Source organism: Oncorhynchus gorbuscha, linkage group LG25 (assembly GCF_021184085.1).
Source record: "Oncorhynchus gorbuscha isolate QuinsamMale2020 ecotype Even-year linkage group LG25, OgorEven_v1.0, whole genome shotgun sequence".
Lineage (NCBI taxonomy): Eukaryota > Metazoa > Chordata > Actinopteri > Salmoniformes > Salmonidae > Oncorhynchus > Oncorhynchus gorbuscha.
In genome coordinates this window covers 43,981,080-43,999,071 of record NC_060197.1, presented here as the reverse complement: position 1 = coordinate 43,999,071, position 17,992 = coordinate 43,981,080, and the positions used below count along the sequence as shown (strand labels likewise).

General features: G+C 46.0%; 1 protein-coding gene across 3 annotated transcripts in view; it reads left to right on the top strand.

Annotated features, from left to right (window-relative positions):
* The window catches only part of rell1 (RELT like 1), a 64,875-nt gene that overhangs the window by 33,105 nt on the left and 13,778 nt on the right, over positions 1 to 17,992 (top strand). For all 3 annotated transcript variants that reach the window (XM_046328093.1, XM_046328094.1, XM_046328092.1), the window contains one exon: positions 12,240 to 12,294. In XM_046328093.1, the coding sequence (XP_046184049.1) occupies positions 12,240 to 12,294 (55 nt within the window). The remainder of the gene's footprint in view (positions 1 to 12,239; positions 12,295 to 17,992) is intronic.

Below are 17,992 nucleotides of genomic sequence, written 5' to 3'. Positions count from 1 at the left end.
GTTTTAAATGCCTTCACTGTACTGTACATATCAGAGATGACACGATCCCGACCCTGCAGCTGCAAGTTCATTGCATTCAGATGACTCGTAATGTCACACAGAAAAGCCATTTCACACACAAACATTTCGTCTCGGAGTTGTGTTGTCTTTCCCTTTGCTGTCCAAGAACAGACAAATCTCCTCACGAAGCTCGAAACATCTTTGAAGCACCTTTCCCTGGCTTAGCCATCGCACCTTTGTGTGATAAGGCAAATCACCATGCTCCGTTTCTAACTCCGTCAGAAATGCCTTGAACTGGCGGTGATTCAAACCTTTGGCTCTGATAAAGTTAACTGTGCGCGTGATGATGCTCATTACATGCTCCATTTTCAAGGCTTTACCGCACAACGCTTCCTGGTGTATGATACAATGATAAGCTGTCAGCTCACCTGTCGCGTTTTCCTCTTGCATCTTTTCCCGTATCTTTGCCACCAGTCCGCTCCTGTGTCCACACATCGCAGGTGCTCCGTCGGTTGTTAAACCCACGAGATTTTCCCAAGGCAGCTCCATCTCATTTACACATCTTGACACCTCTTCATACAAATCATGCCCCGTAGTTGTGCCATGCATAGGACGTAAAGCCAAATACTCCTCTGTCACGCTTAGGCTGGAGTCCACTCCGCGGATGAAAATTGACAACTGGGCAATGTCAGAAATGTCGGTGCTCTCATCCACAGCCAAGGAATATGCAATGAAATCTTTTCCCTTTTTCACAAGCTGCTCTTTTAGATTGATGGACAACTGGTCTACTCTCTCGGCAATGGTGTTTCTGCTCAGACTCACATTTTAAAAAGAGTTGCCTTTTTTCTGGGCAAACTTCGTCACAAACTTTAATCATGCAGTTTTTGATGAAATCCCCCTCCGTAAATGGCCGGGCTGATTTAGCGATCTCTTCTGCCAAAATAAAACTGGCCTTGACAGCAGCCTGGCCTTGTGATTTGGCTTTTTTGAACAGAGCCTGTCGATTTGAGGCCTCGTTTTAATTCCTCTGCCTTTTGTAGCCTTTGTTCCATGTCCATATTCTTGTTTTTGTCCGCGTGTTTCGTTTCATAATGTCGTCTCAGATTATACTCTTTCAGTACCGCCACACTTTCTCCACACAGAAGACACACAGGTTTTCCAGCTACCTCCGTGAACAAATACTCCGACTCCCACCTTGTTTGAAACCCCCGGTTCTCAGTGTCCACCTTCCGTTTTGCCATTTTTGATGGGTATCTGAAAGTTAATTTTACTGTGATGCTGACAACTGCTGTGCCAATAAATATTGAAATGAAGCAGCCTACTGCTCGGTGCGTCACCGTTGCATTGTGGGAAATGTAGTATTGGTGCGTGTAAAAGATCTGCGGGCTGCCGGCTTGCTGCGGTCTGCGGGCCGGTTCTAATAATAAATCAAGATCATCCCAGGGGCCGTAAAACCTTCTCGCGTGCCGGATGTGGCCCGCGGGCCTTGACTCTGACATATGTGCTCTAGGGGTATGTTCCTTTGTTGACTTTCAGTAGCACTTAGCGGGTGTCTCCAACATACTGAAACAGCGTCGGAGACTGCCAACATGGGTAGCTAACCCATGACAGCCCCAGTGGGGTCTATTCCCTCTGGTCAGCTGTCTCTCCAAGCTGTCACACAGACTTTCCTATGTTGTCAGCTGTCCTTTCACAGCAGTCACTGGACTGGTCCAGATAATCAGAATCATAAAACACGGGACGAGATGTTAACTGTCCATTGTGCCAATAGATGGAATGCACTCGCATGAGATTTGCCGTGATGTTGACAGAGTGGCATGGGAGGTTTATTTCTTAGACTGGGGTAAGATGTCAATTTTTTTTTTTGGGACACATCCTCAGTAGTGTGCCTTCGAATCAGTGGGTGTTTCGGCCTTTAATCACTAAACACCCTCATCAAAGGTGGCCAGCTAAAGGGTGATCAAGCCTTAGCTTGTGTCCCATGCCCAATTAAGATGTCCCACAGGACTGTGCAAGGCAGGGGCGTCCTCTTCTCTGAGCCAGCCATACAGCTGACCGCATACCTCATATGCCCTCCTCAAGTTGGAGGGATCTGAATTGAGTTCTCAGGTGGGGGTGAGGGGTCATGAAGTTATAGCCCAGCAAGGGTCCTTCCGTTTGATCCAGATCCACTGGCTACCTCTTTCAGCTGCTTGAGAAACTGCTCTGACGGTCTGCCGCAGAGCCTGTCCATGGATTCCAAGTTCTTTCAGCAACCTGATGATGGAAGAAGCCACGAATCCTCTGCATCCCACTTCAACTGGCCAGACTTTTGCATTCCAGCCACGCTGAGTTGCGTCTGCTGCCAACTCTGTGTAACGCAGTTTCTTACGTTCGTAGGCCTCTTCAACAGAGTTTTCCCACGGGACTGTGAGCTCTATGATGTACACAGCCTTTCGTGAAGGGGACCAGAGTACCATGTCTGGCCTAAGGTTGGTAGAAGCAATCTCAGGTGGAAAAATGAGTTGCTGGCCAATATCGACAAGCATCTTCCAGTCCCGGGCCATAGCTAGGTGTCCAGTTTCTGGCTTTGTAGGAGGATACTTGGGCCTTTTCTGTCCCTCCCGGATGAATGTTGTTGTTTTGACGGGATTGCTTGTTTTTGGAGGTAATGAATTGGTTGCACTCCTCTTGGTCTCAAGTGCTGCAGCCAGGCTCTTGAGGACCTGATTGTGCCTCCAGGTGTAGCGGCCTTGTGAGAGGCTGGTCTTGCAACCTGTCATTATATGCCTGAGAGTCGCTGGAGCTGGGCAGAGGGGGCAGGTCGAGTCCTCGCCATACCATTGATGTAGATTTTTTGGTGATGGAAGCACATCATAAACAGCTCTTATGATGAAGCTGATGTTGCTTGCCTCCATTTGCCAAAGCTCACTCCAGTTGATCTTTCTCCTCTCCAGGCCTTCCCACCGCGTCCATTGCCCTTGTTTAGCAAGAGAGACAGCCTTTGCACTTCTTGCAGTCTCCTCCTGTCTTCGCACCTCCTCGACCACCAGCTTCCTGCGTTCAGATGTTGTTGCCTTATGGAACGTTGATTTGCTTGCTGCCAGGCCAAAGCCTCCTCTTCCATGCTGGATATTCCCCACAATGTCTTGGTGTCTCAGGGCTGATGTTGCTTGCTGCACAGCATTGGATGATGTCCATTTCCGTCCAGTTTGTAGGGGAGGTGCAGCCTTGCTAATGGTCTGGTCTTTGGAGTCCTTCAATGTCATCTGAAGTCTTACTTTAGAGCACTTGTACTCCTCCGTTAGACTTGTAAGAGGTAGTTCAAGGACCCCTTTGCCATAGAGGCCGATGTTACACAGGCATCATGGGACACCCAGCCATTTCTTCACGTATGAGGTAATGGTTCGCTCCATCTTCTCCACTGTTGTTATTGGGACCTCATAGACGGTGAGTGGCCACATTACCCGGGGGAGAAGTCCAAACTGTAGGCACCAGAGCTTGAGCCTCCCAGGCAGTAGGGTCTTGTTGATGTTCTCAAGACCGTCGGCGATGTCCTGCCTTACTTGCTGCACTTGATCTTTATCCCGGAGGCTTTCGTTATACCATCTACCCAGGCTCTTGATGGGTTGCTCAGACACCGTTGGTATCGGGTCATCTCCAATGCAGAACCTGACATCTTTAAGCTGTCCCTTGACTATGGAGATGCTTCGAGATTTGCTTGGCTTGATTTTCATCCGTGCCCACTTGATGTTATCCTGCAGTTTTGCAAGTAGCCGCCTGTTGCATGCTGCAGTGGTGGTCAGTGTAGTCATGTCATCCATGTATGCTCGGATAGGTGGGAGACGGAGCCCTTCCTTAGTTCTCTCACCACCGACCACCCATCTCGATGCCCTGATGATGACTTCCATGGCCATAGTGAAGGCCAGAGGAGAAATTGTACAGCCTGCCATTATGCCTACTTCCAAGCGCTGCCATGTTGTTGTGAAGTCAGGTGTTGTGAAACACAATTGCAGGTCTTGGAAATAGGCCTTTACCAGTGTAGTGATGGGTTCTGGTACGTGGAAAATGTTGAAGGATTCCCAGAGGAGTTCATGGGGAACTGAGCCAAAGGCATTGGCCAAGTCGAGGAAGATGACATAGAGGTCTCTCTTGTCCTTCTTAGCTGTTTGGATCTGGTGCCAAATCATACTAGTATGTTCCAGGCAACCAGAGAAACCAGGAATGCCTGCTTTCTGTACAGATGTATCAATGTACTTGTTCCTTTCCAGATAAGTGGACAGCCTCTGTGCTATTATACTGAAAAAGATCTTCCCTTCGACGTTGAGAAGGGAGATTGGTCGGAATTGACTGATGTCTGTCGCATCCTTCTCTTTCGGGATTAGCACACCACCAGCCCTTCGCCATGCCTTTGGTATTATTTCCTTCTGCCACACTATCCTCATGAGCCTCCAAAGAAAGCGTAGAACATCCGGGCGTTCTTGTAGAGCTTGTATGGTACTCCATTAGGCCCAGGAGCCGAGGCCGCTCTTGCTCTTCGGACAACGTTCTCTACTTCCCTCCATTTTGGAGGGTCAGTGTCCAGATTGAATTCTGGTGGTTGAATAGGTGGGATGTCATGTGGGATGATTATCTGCTCATGCCTTTTCATGTCCTGGTGGACCTTTTCCAGATGTTCTTCCAGTTCAGGCTTTGTAGTTTTTAGGATTCCGCACTTTTCCTTTGCGAAGAGATCTTTGACAAACTTAAAGGGGTTTTTATAGAACCGTGTTCTTGAGTGTTCCTTCTTCCTACGAAGTTTCCTTAAGTTTTCTGCTCTTCGCAAGGTTGCCAGCCGACATTTAATGTCTGCTTGGAGTAGCATGAGACCTTCTCTCTCTGCATCAGAGGCCTTCTTCCACTGCTTCCTCAGCTGCCTTCTCTCTCTGACAAGTATCTTGATCTCCTGCTGTCTCCTAGATTTGGCTGGTGCGGGAGGTGTCTTGCCACTTCTCCTTTCGTTTACGCCAAAGCGCTCTTCTCCGTAGTGGAAGATAATGTCTCCCATCCTTTCAAGCTTTTTCTCTGCTTTTCCTACCTGTTGTTCCAAGATTTTTGTCAGGTCGTTGTTGATTGTTTCCCACTCTCTCTTTTCAACGGCTTTGGGCCACTTCACACTCGGTCTGTGCCCTTTGATCTTTTCCTCTTTTAGAGGTCTCTGTGGTTGGGTGAGTTCATCCACCGGCATTTCTGTGCTTGTGTTATCCTCCTCAGTTACAGGGGTGCTGATGCTCTGCGAACTTTGGTTTGCGTCCTGTCGCTGTGCTTCATTCGACTGATTTGACTGGCTGCTTTGTAAGAAGTACTGGTCAATGCGAGGTCCCTGTCTCTGCTTCTCTAACAAGCACCTTTTCCTCCCTTGATGGATCCTTAACCCCCTTGCCGATGTTACTCCCTCCCAACCACAGCTGCACACCTGAAGTGTGTGTCCTGCTGCTGTTATGGTTGTCTCATGTGCTGTGTTCCTACTCGTAGTCGTTTCCGTTCCTGGGTCCGTAACCGTGTGATCAGTCGTTGAGCCATCTTGCACCCCAGCTCTCGCAGGCTCTAGGGGTATGTTCCTTTGTTGACTTTCAGTAGCACTTAGTGGGTGTCTCCAACATACTGAAACAGCGTCGGAGACTGCCAACATGGGTAGCTAACCCATGACAGCCCCAGTGGGGTCTATTCCCTCCGGTCAGCTGTCTCTCCAAGCTGTCACACAGACTTTCCTATGTTGTCAGCTGTCCTTTCACAGCAGTCACTGGACTGGTCCAGATAATCAGAATCATAAAACACGGGACGAGATGTTAAAAACTGTCCATTGTGCCAATAGATGGAATGCACTCGCATGAGATTTGCCGTGATGTTGACAGAGTGGCATGGGAGGTTTATTTCTTAGACTGGGGTAAGATGTCAATTTTTATAGTGTCTATGACCACTCTACTGACAACAATACTATAACTAGTGTCTATGACCACTCTACTGACAACAATACTATAACTAGTGTCTATGACCACTCTACTGTCTCCTCTACTGACAACTATACTATAACTAGTGTCTATTGACCACTCTACTGTCTCCTACTGACAACAATACTATAACTAGTGTCTATGACCACTCTACTGTCTCCTCTACTGACAACAATACTATAACTAGTGTCTATGACCACTCTACTGACAACAATACTATAACTAGTGTCTATGACCACTCTACTGACAACAATACTATAACTAGTGTCTATGACCACTCTACTGACAACAATACTATAACTAGTGTCTATTGACCACTCTACTGACAACAATACTATAACTAGTGTCTATGACCACTCTACTGACAACAATACTATAACTAGTGTCTATGACCACTCTACTGACAACAATACTATAACTAGTGTCTATGACCACTCTACTGACAACAATACTATAACTAGTGTCTATGACCACTCTACTGACAACAATACTATAACTAGTGTCTATTGACCACTCTACTGACAACAATACTATAACTAGTGTCTATGACCACTCTACTGACAACAATACTATAACTAGTGTCTATGACCACTCTACTGACAACAATACTATAACTAGTGTCTATGACCACTCTACTGTCTCCTACTGACAACAATACTATAACTAGTGTCTCTGACCACTCTACTGTCTCCTACTGACAACAATACTATAACTAGTGTCTATGACCACTCTACTGACAACAATACTATAACTAGTGTCTATGACCACTCTACTGTCTCCTACTGACAACAATACTATAACTAGTGTCTATGACCACTCTACTGTCTCCTCTACTGACAACAATACTATAACTAGTGTCTATGACCACTCTACTGTCTCCTACTGACAACAATACTATAACTAGTGTCTATGACCACTCTACTGTCTCCTCTACTGACAACAATACTATAACTAGTGTCTATGACCACTCTACTGTCTCCTACTGACAACAATACTATAACTAGTGTCTATGACCACTCTACTGTCTCCTCTACTGACAACAATACTATAACTAGTGTCTATGACCACTCTACTGACAACAATACTATAACTAGTGTCTATGACCACTCTACTGACAACAATACTATAGTGTCTATGACCACTCTACTGACAACAATACTATAACTAGTGTCTATGACCACTCTACTGACAACAATACTATAACTAGTGTCTATGACCACTCTACTGACAACAATACTATAGTGTCTATGACCACTCTACTGACAACAATACTATAACTAGTGTCTATGACCACTCTACTGACAACAATACTATAACTAGTGTCTATGACCACTCTACTGACAACAATACTATAACTAGTGTCTATGACCACTCTACTGACAACAATACTATAACTAGTGTCTATTGACCACTCTACTGACAACAATATTATAACTAGTGTCTATGACCACTCTACTGTCTCCTCTACTGACAACAATACTATAACTAGTGTCTATGACCACTCTACTGACAACAATACTATAGTGTCTATGACCACTCTACTGACAACAATACTATAACTAGTGTCTATGACCACTCTACTGACAACAATACTATAACTAGTGTCTATTGACCACTCTACTGACAACAATACTATAACTAGTGTCTATGACCACTCTACTGACAACAATACTATAACTAGTGTCTATGACCACTCTACTGACAACAATACTATAACTAGTGTCTATGACCACTCTACTGACAACAATACTATAACTAGTGTCTATTGACCACTCTACTGACAACAATACTATAACTAGTGTCTATGACCACTCTACTGACAACAATACTATAACTAGTGTCTATGACCACTCTACTGACAACAATACTATAACTAGTGTCTATGACCACTCTACTGACAACAATACTATAACTAGTGTCTATGACCACTCTACTGACAACAATACTATAACTAGTGTCTATGACCACTCTACTGACAACAATACTATAACTAGTGTCTATGACCACTCTACTGACAACAATACTATAACTAGTGTCTATTGACCACTCTACTGACAACAATACTATAACTAGTGTCTATTGACCACTCTACTGACAACAATACTATAACTAGTTTCTATGACCACTCTACTGACAACAATACTATAGTGTCTATGACCACTCTACTGACAACAATACTATAGTGTCTATGACCACTCTACTGTCTCCTACTGACAACAATACTATAACTAGTGTCTATGACCACTCTACTGTCTCCTACTGACAACAATACTATAACTAGTGTCTATGACCACTCTACTGTCTCCTCTACTGACAACAATACTATAACTAGTGTCTATGACCACTCTACTGACAAACAATATTATAACTAGTGTCTATGACCACTCTACTGACAACAATACTATAACTAGTGTCTATTGACCACTCTACTGTCTCCTACTGACAACAATACTATAACTAGTGTCTATGACCACTCTACTGTCTCCTACTGACAACAATACTATAACTAGTGTCTATGACCACTCTACTGTCTCCTACTGACAACAATACTATAACTAGTGTCTATGACCACTCTACTGTCTCCTCTACTGACAACAATACTATAACTAGTGTCTATGACCACTCTACTGACAACAATACTATAACTAGTGTCTATGACCACTCTACTGACAACAATACTATAACTAGTGTCTATGACCACTCTACTGACAACAATACTATAACTAGTGTCTATGACCACTCTACTGTCTCCTCTACTGACAACAATACTATAACTAGTGTCTATGACCACTCTACTGACAACAATACTATAACTAGTGTCTATGACCACTCTACTGACAACAATACTATAACTAGTGTCTATGACCACTCTACTGACAACAATACTATAACTAGTGTCTATGACCACTCTACTGTCTCCTACTGACAACAATACTATAACTAGTGTCTATGACCACTCTACTGACAACAATACTATAACTAGTGTCTATGACCACTCTACTGACAACAATACTATAACTAGTGTCTATGACCACTCTACTGACAACAATACTATAACTAGTGTCTATGACCACTCTACTGTCTCCTCTACTGACAACAATACTATAACTAGTGTCTATGACCACTCTACTGTCTCCTACTGATAACAATACTATAACTAGTGTCTATGACCACTCTACTGACAACAATACTATAACTAGTGTCTATGACCACTCTACTGTCTCCTACTGATAACAATACTATAACTAGTGTCTATGACCACTCTACTGACAACAATACTATAACTAGTGTCTATGACCACTGAACAGTTGTCATGGTTATGTCAGACCACTGAACAGTTGTCATGGTTATGTCAGACCACTGAACAGTTGTCATGGTTATGTCAGACCACTGAACAGTTGTCATGGTTATGTCAGACCACTTGGTGCTGAGCTTGCCTCCCTCTCCTATCGCACTGTCTTTCACACTCTGAAGCTACAGGAGGAGGTGTGTGTGTGTGTATGTGTGTTTAACATCCGGTGAGAGGTGAGTAGGTCTGTCGTTCTACATGGTACACTAATTACTGAAGCTGCTGTGTGGTTACAATAGATTGTAAACACAGGAGCTTCCTACAATGTTGGAATTCTCTGTCATTGTATTACAAGGTTATCACAGTGTATTGACGGCAACCGGGCCATTGACTCACACTCATTAGTTGAGGTTGTGTGACCTATGCACGTGCACACACCTACATTCTGTGAGTCAGTCTCGATAGTATTGCCTGATTATGACGAAACAGGAAGTCTCCAAGTCAAAGCCTTTTCCTGCTCACGTTGGCATGCTGCACAAAGCCTTAGGGACTCGATACTGATTTATACTCTCCTTCCTTCCAGGTGGTCACAAAGGTGTGTTGAAATGCCCTCTGGTCAGACATGATAAGTGATTTTAATATGATGCTACGCTTCTAGTTTAGTACACAGTCTTAGTTTGTGGGGAAATCGGGCTTAGTTTGACCGACGAGAGGAAACGGGATGTTCACATGGTCATGTGAAGTCGGACGTGACTCCGATGTTTCCACAGGTCTTTCCTCATCTTTAGTTATTCTGGGTTATATATATATATATATATTAGTCATATAGTTATTCTATTTTCTCCACTGAAGTGTTGGCCAACACAGTGGCTTCAGAAAGTATTCAGACCCCTTGACCTTTTTTCCACATTTTTGTTATGTTACAACCTTATTCTAAAATCGATTACATCGTTCAATTTACCCTCATCAATATAGACACAATACCCCATAATGACATCACAATACCCCATAATGACATCACAATACCCCATAATGACATCACAATACCCCATAATGACATCACAATACCCCATAATGACATCACAATACCCCATAATGACATCACAATACCCCATAATGACATCACAATACCCCATAATGACAGTGAAAAGTGTTTTTTTATTTGTTTAAAATAAACTTATCACATTCATATAAGTATTCAGGCCCTTTACTCAGTTCTTTGTTGAAGCACCTTTGGCAGCAATTACAGCCTTGACTCTTCCTGGGTATGACACTACAAGCTTGGCACACCTGTATTTGGGGAGTTTCTCCCATTCTTCTCTGCAGGTCCTCTCTGTCAGGTTGGATGGGGAGCATCGCTGCACAGCTTTTTCCAGTCTCTCCAGAGATGTTAGATTGGGTTTAAGTCTGGGCTCTGGCTGGGCCATTCAGAAACTTGTCCCGAAGCCACTCCTGCTCTGTCTTGGCTGGTTTCTTCCAGACATGACGCTTGGCATTCAGGAGTTGAATCTTGGTTTCATCAGACCAGAGAAACTTGTTTATCATGTTCTGAGAGTCTTTAGGTGCCTTTTTGGCAAACTCCAAGTGGGTGTCACGTGCATTTTATTGAAGAGTGGCTTCCGTCTGGCCACTCTACCAAGTCCTGATTGGTGGAGTGCTGCAGAGATGGGACAACCTTCTGGAAGTTTCTCCCATCTCCACAGAAACTCTAGAGTTTTGTCAGAGTAACCATCAGGTTCATCAGGTCACCTCCCTGACCAAGGCCTTTCTCCCCCGATTGCTCAGTTCTAGGGAGAGTCTTGGTGGTTCCAAACTTCTTCCATGTAAGAATCATGGAGGCCACTGTGTTCTTGGGGACCATTCCTTGGACCTCATGGCTTCGGTTTATGCTCTGATATGCACTGTCAACTGTGGGACCTTATATAGACAGGTGTGTGCCTTTCCAAATCATGTACAATCAATCTAATTTACCACAGGTGGACTCCAATCAAATTGTAGAAACATCTCAAGGATGATCAATGTGAAAGAGGATGCACCTGAGCTCAATTTTGAGTCTCATAGCAAAGGGTCTGAATAATTATGTAAATAAGGTATTTCTGTTTTTAAATGTTAATCAAATGACAATTATTTCTCAAACTGTTTTTGCTTTGTTATTATGGGGTATTGTGTGTAAATTGCTGAATGGGTTAATCATGTGTCTCTGTACTGCTAATCATGTGTCTCTGTACTGCTAATCATGTGTTCCTCTACTGCTAATCATGTGTTCCTCTACTGCTAATCATGTGTTCCTCTACTGCTAATCATGTGTTCCTCTACTGCTAATCGTGTTCCTCTACTGCTAATCGTGTGTCTCTACTGCTAATCGTGTGTCTCTACTGCTAATCGTGTGTCTCTACTGCTAATCGTGTGTCTCTACTGCTAATCGTGTGTCTCTACTGCTAATCGTGTGTCTCTACTGCTAATCGTGTGTCTCTACTGCTAATCGTGTGTCTCTACTGCTAATCGTGTGTCTCTACTGCTAATCGTGTGTGTGTGTACTGCCAATCGTGTGCCCTTGAAGCACATTGACATGTGCCCTCGTTTCTTCTAGGTTATTAATAATGTAATTTACATGTGTAACACTTTGTCTTAAAGTCCTGTTGAGAAGTATAATAGAAAACATTTATGCTCTTGTGCCAAACTTTCTGTGTTCATACTTAGTAATGGCTTATTAATTCTAGCACTAATGTGTCCTACATTTCAGGAAGACGCTGTTGTACATAATGCATTGTTCCCTGTGCACACAGCCTACACCCAGAGGTTATATTCTGAGGACTGAACGTGCTCCTGTTTAATTGAATGCAGTGCACCATTTTAATTGTGTTTTTGGGGCTTATCGGCCGCGACCATATTCCAATAAATGTTTCCCCTTCTGATGTCACATGCTCGTTCTCCTCGCTAATTCCCCTACGCCATATTTTTCTCTCTCTCTGTCTACACAGCGAACTCCGATGCCCTCCAAGCCATGGTTCCTGAAAACAGCATAGACTCAGAAGGGTAAGTATCCTTGTCATGACTTCTGTATTAAAACCCTGGCTGCTGCTGCTGGCTACACGAAGTCCAACTTTATCAGCACTATTTAAATATACATCAAATCTGAAAGGGAACATTTTTAAGTAGCTCACAACCTCTTAATGTTGTCTGATGCATTTAACATTGAGGCCTATTTGGGGTGGCAGGTAGCCTAGTGGTCAGAGCGTTGGGCCAGTAACCGAAAGGTTGCTGGATCGAATCCCCGAGCTGACAAGGTAAAAATCTGTCATTCTGCCGTTGAACAAGGCAGTTGTTAATACGATTTTTTTTTCTTAACTGACTTGCCTTGTTCAATACCAAAATAAAGTAAATATGAACATTTGTCAGAAATTCCACCAAAATGACTGGTTTCCAAGGATTCAGTACCACTTGGGTGTGATTACTTTCCAAGCCACTAGATGGCAATGTTGTCCCTTCCTTTTTAATGGCGCTGATGTGGCTGTCGTTCGGTGGAAGTCAAGCTGGTCTCTCAGACATTGTTTATGGCTTGGTGAGTTTGGATGAAGGCCAGGACTTTTTACGACTCGGAATATCAATATGATCCTAACATTTTATATGGTCATTCTGATTGTGCAATCGGGACCAGTCATCTCAGAGAAACTGGAAATGAAACTGCGACTCCCTGCATTATACGACCATTCACTTACTAAACAGCTCAGGAATAGACCGACAGGAGCCTGATTCACTGTCAGTGACCTCTGACAGTTTCATTGAGAACGTCTTTGTTGCTGTGAATGGTAAGTAGGTTTAACTTTACAGTTCATAGGCAGGGCCTTGTCCATCAAAGAATACACACACACACACACACATACCACACACACACACACGCCTGCCTGCCTACATACCTGCCTGCCTACATGCATACCAACCGAAGAGCCAGAGAGTGCTGGCACTCACAACCATAAATGGTGTGCAAGGAGGGATGACTGAAGAGAAAGGGAGAGGAGGGATGACTGCAGAGAGAAGAGAAAGGGAGAGGAGGGATGACTGCAGAGAAGAGAAAGGGAGAGGAGGGATGACTGCAGAGAAGAGAAAGGGAGAGGAGGGATGACTGCAGAGAGGAGGGATGACTGCAGAGAAGAGAAAGGGAGAGGAGGGATGACTGCAGAGAGGAGGGATGACTGCAGAGAGAAGAGAAAGGGAGAGGAGGGATGACTGCAGAGAGAAGAGAAAGGGAGAGGTGGGATGACTGCAGAGAGAAGAGAAAGGGAGAGGTGGGATGACTGCAGAGAGAAGAGAACGGGAGAGGAGGGATGACTGCAGAGAGAGAGAAGAGAAAGGGAGAGGAGGGATGACTGCAGAGAGAGAGAAGAGAAAGGGAGAGGAGGGATGACTGCAGAGAGAGAGAAGAGAAAGGGAGAGGAGGGATGACTGCAGAGAGAGAGAGAAAGGGAGAGGAGGGATGACTGCAGAGAGAGAGAGAAAGGGAGAGGAGGGATGACTGCAGAGAGAGAGAAAGGGAGAGGAGGGATGACTGCAGAGAGAGAGAGAAAGGGAGAGGAGGGATGACTGCAGAGAGAGAGAGAGAAAGGGAGAGGAGGGATGACTGCAGAGAGAGAGAAGGGAGAGGAGGGATGACTGCAGAGAGAAGAGAAGGGAGAGGAGGGATGACTGCAGAGAGAAGAGAAAGGGAGAGGAGGGATGACTGCAGAGAGAAGAGAAAGGGAGAGGAGGGATGACTGCAGAGAGAGAGAAGAGAAAGGGAGAGGAGGGATGACTGCAGAGAGAGAGAGAAAGGGAGAGGAGGGATGACTGCAGAGAGAGAGAGAAAGGGAGAGGAGGGATGACTGCAGAGAGAGAGAGAAAGGGAGAGGAGGGATGACTGCAGAGAGAGAGAGAAAGGGAGAGGAGGGATGACTGCAGAGAGAGAGAGAGAAAGGGAGAGGAGGGATGACTGCAGAGAGAGAGAGAGAAAGGGAGAGGAGGGATGACTGCAGAGAGAGAGAGAAAGGGAGAGGAGGGATGACTGCAGAGAGAGAGAAGAGAGAGGAGGGATGCCTGCAGAGAGAGAGAAGAGAGAGGAGGGATGCCTGCAGAGAGAGAGAAGAGAGAGGAGGGATGCCTGCAGAGAGAGAGAAGAGAAAGGGAGAGGAGGGATGACTGCAGAGAGAGAGAAGAGAAAGGGAGAGGAGGGATGACTGCAGAGAGAGAGAAGAGAAAGGGAGAGGAGGGATGACTGCAGAGAGAGAGAAGAGAAAGGGAGAGGAGGGATGACTGCAGAGAGAGAGAAGAGAAAGGGAGAGGAGGGATGACTGCAGAGAGAGAGAGAAAGGGAGAGGAGGGATGACTGCAGAGAGAGAGAGAAAGGGAGAGGAGGGATGACTGCAGAGAGAGGGAGAGAAGAGAAAGGGAGAGGAGGGGTGACTGCAGAGAGAGGGAGAGAAGAGAAAGGGAGAGGAGGGGTGACTGCAGAGAGAGGGAGAGAAGAGAAAGGGAGAGGAGGGGTGACTGCAGAGAGAGGGAGAGAAGAGAAAGGGAGAGGGGTGACTGCAGAGAGAGGGAGAGAAGAGAAAGGGAGAGGAGGGGTGACTGCAGAGAGAGGGAGAGAAGAGAAAGGGAGAGGAGGGGTGACTGCAGAGAGAGGGAGAGAAGAGAAAGGGAGAGGGATGACTGCAGGGAGAGAAGAGAAAGGGAGAGGGATGACTGCAGAGAGAGAAGAGAAAGGGAGAGGGATGACTGCAGAGAGAGAGAATAGAAAGGGAGAGGGATGACTGCAGAGAGAGAGAATAGAAAGGGAGAGGGATGACTGCAGAGAAAGGGAGAGGAGAAAGGGAGAGGAGGGATGACTGCAGAGAAAGGGAGAGGAGAAAGGGAGAGGAGGGATGACTGCAGAGAGAGAGAATAGAAAGGGAGAGGGATGACTGCAGAGAAAGGGAGAGGAGGGATGACTGCAGAGAAAGGGAGAGGAGGGGTGACTGCAGAGAAAGGGAGAGGAGGGGTGACTGCAGAGAAAGGGAGAGGAGGGGTGACTGCAGAGAGAAAAGAGAAAGGGAGAGAAGGGGTGACTGCAGAGAAAGGGAGAGGAGAAAGGGAGAGGGATGACTGCAGAGAAAGGGAGAGGAGGGATGACTGCAGAGAAAGGGAGAGGAGGGGTGACTGCAGAGAAAGGGAGAGGAGGGGTGACTGCAGAGAGAAAAGAGAAAGGGAGAGAAGGGGTGACTGCAGAGAAAGGGAGAGGAGAAAGGGAGAGGAGGGATGACTGCAGAGAAAGGGAGAGGAGAAAGGGAGAGGAGGGATGACTGCAGAGAAAGGGAGAGGAGGGGTGACTGCAGAGAAAGGGAGAGGAGGGATGACTGCAGAGAAAGGGAGAGGAGAAAGGGAGAGGAGGGATGACTGCAGAGAAAGGGAGAGGAGGGGTGACTGCAGAGAAAGGGAGAGGAGGGATGACTGCAGAGAAAGGGAGAGGAGGGATGACTGCAGAGAAAGGGAGAGGAGGGATGACTGCAGAGAAAGGGAGAGGAGGGATGACTGCAGAGAAAGGGAGAGGAGGGATGACTGCAGAGAAAGGGAGAGGAGGGGTGACTGCAGAGAAAGGGAGAGGAGGGGTGACTGCAGAGAGAAAAGAGAAAGGGAGAGAAGGGGTGACTGCAGAGAAAGGGAGAGGAGAAAGGGAGAGGGATGACTGCAGAGAAAGGGAGAGGAGAAAGGGAGAGGAGGGATGACTGCAGAGAAAGGGAGAGGAGGGGTGACTGCAGAGAAAGGGAGAGGAGGGGTGACTGCAGAGAGAAAAGAGAAAGGGAGAGAAGGGGTGACTGCAGAGAAAGGGAGAGGAGAAAGGGAGAGGAGGGATGACTGCAGAGAAAGGGAGAGGAGAAAGGGAGAGGAGGGATGACTGCAGAGAAAGGGAGAGGAGGGGTGACTGCAGAGAAAGGGAGAGGAGGGGTGACTGCAGAGAAAGGGAGAGGAGGGGTGACTGCAGAGAAAGGGAGAGGAGGGATGACTGCAGAGAAAGGGAGAGGAGGGATGACTGCAGAGAAAGGGAGAGGAGGGGTGACTGCAGAGAAAGGGAGAGGAGAAAGGGAGAGGAGGGATGACTGCAGAGAAAGGGAGAGGAGAAAGGGAGAGGAGGGATGACTGCAGAGAAAGGGAGAGGAGGGGTGACTGCAGAGAAAGGGAGAGGATAAAGGGAGAGGAGGGGTGACTGCAGAGAAAGGGAGAGGATAAAGGGAGAGGAGGGATGACTGCAGAGAAAGGGAGAGGAGAAAGGGAGAGGGATGACTGCAGAGAAAGGGAGAGGAGAAAGGGAGAGGAGGGATGACTGCAGAGAAAGGGAGAGGAGAAAGGGAGAGGAGGGATGACTGCAGAGAAAGGGAGAGGAGGGATGACTGCAGAGAAAGGGAGAGGAGGGATGACTGCAGAGAAAGGGAGAGGAGGTATTGTTATGTGTGGGGTGACGTTCAGGATGAATAAATCATAGCGTGGCGAGTCAGGATGAGGTATGGCCACGACATTGGGTGTTCCGGCACAGTCCGCGGGACAGGACACCACAATGTGTGGGTCTCTGTCTCTCAATGTGCTTTACTGGCACAACGTAACAATGTACACATTGCCGAAGCTTATTTGGTATATTTACGATATTAAACTAATAATTATGAACATTGTCAACGGTAACAACAATAACCAACGGTCAAAATAACCATTGAATAATAACGATATAGAAGACATGTGCAGGTTGATTGGTTTGTCAGACACTGTCCCTCATCTTACGGCAGGCAGCAATGTAGTGCGCTGCCAACCCACAGCTCTCTGCGTCCTCCCCCAACAGGACGGGTAGCTTACCCTCATCAGAGAGGTCTTTGAAACCTTAAATAAGGGTTTCAAATTTGGGAAGACGACACTCTAATTGTTTTATATTTTTTAAACATTTTGTCAGGAAATGCAGCTCTGTCTCAGGTTCTGCTGTGGTGCAGTGGTTGCACAGCCTTTCCTCTACAGGGAGCCAGGTTTTCCTGTGTCTACCCTTCTCAATGGCAAGGCTGTGCTCACTGAGCCTGTACTTTGGCAAGGTTTTTCTAAGGTTTTGATCAGTAACCATGGTCAAATATTTAGCCATGGTGTACTGTGGATTTAGGGCCAGATAGCACTGCATTTAGCTTTGTGTTTGTGTTTCCCAATAAGCATTATAGTGTTGTTTTGACTGTGTTGTCATTTGGTTTATCCTGATTGATTGGATGTTCTGGTCCTGAGGCTTCAGTGTGTTAGTAGAACAGGTTAGTGAACTCAGCCCAAGGACCAGCTGGATGAGGGGACTGAGGCTTCAGTGTGTTAGTAGAACAGGTTAGTGAACTCAGCCCCAGGACCAGCTGGATGAGGGGACTGAGGCTTCAGTGTGTTAGTAGAACAGGTTAGTGAACTCAGCCCCAGGACCAGCTGGATGAGGGGACTGAGGCTTCAGTGTGTTTGTAGAACAGGTTAGTGAACTCAGCCCCAGGACCAGCTGGATGAGGGGACTCTTTTCTTTGCTCAACTCTTGGCATTGCAGGGCTTGGTAATGAAATGAGAGGGGGTCATTATTTTTTACATGTTTCTAAAATGTAATTGCTTTCTTTTGAGTTTTTATTATTATGGATATTGGCCTAATTCTGCCCTGCGTGCATTGTTTGTAGTTTTCCTCTGGACATGTAGGAGAATCTTACAGAACTCTGCATGCAGGGTTTTAGCC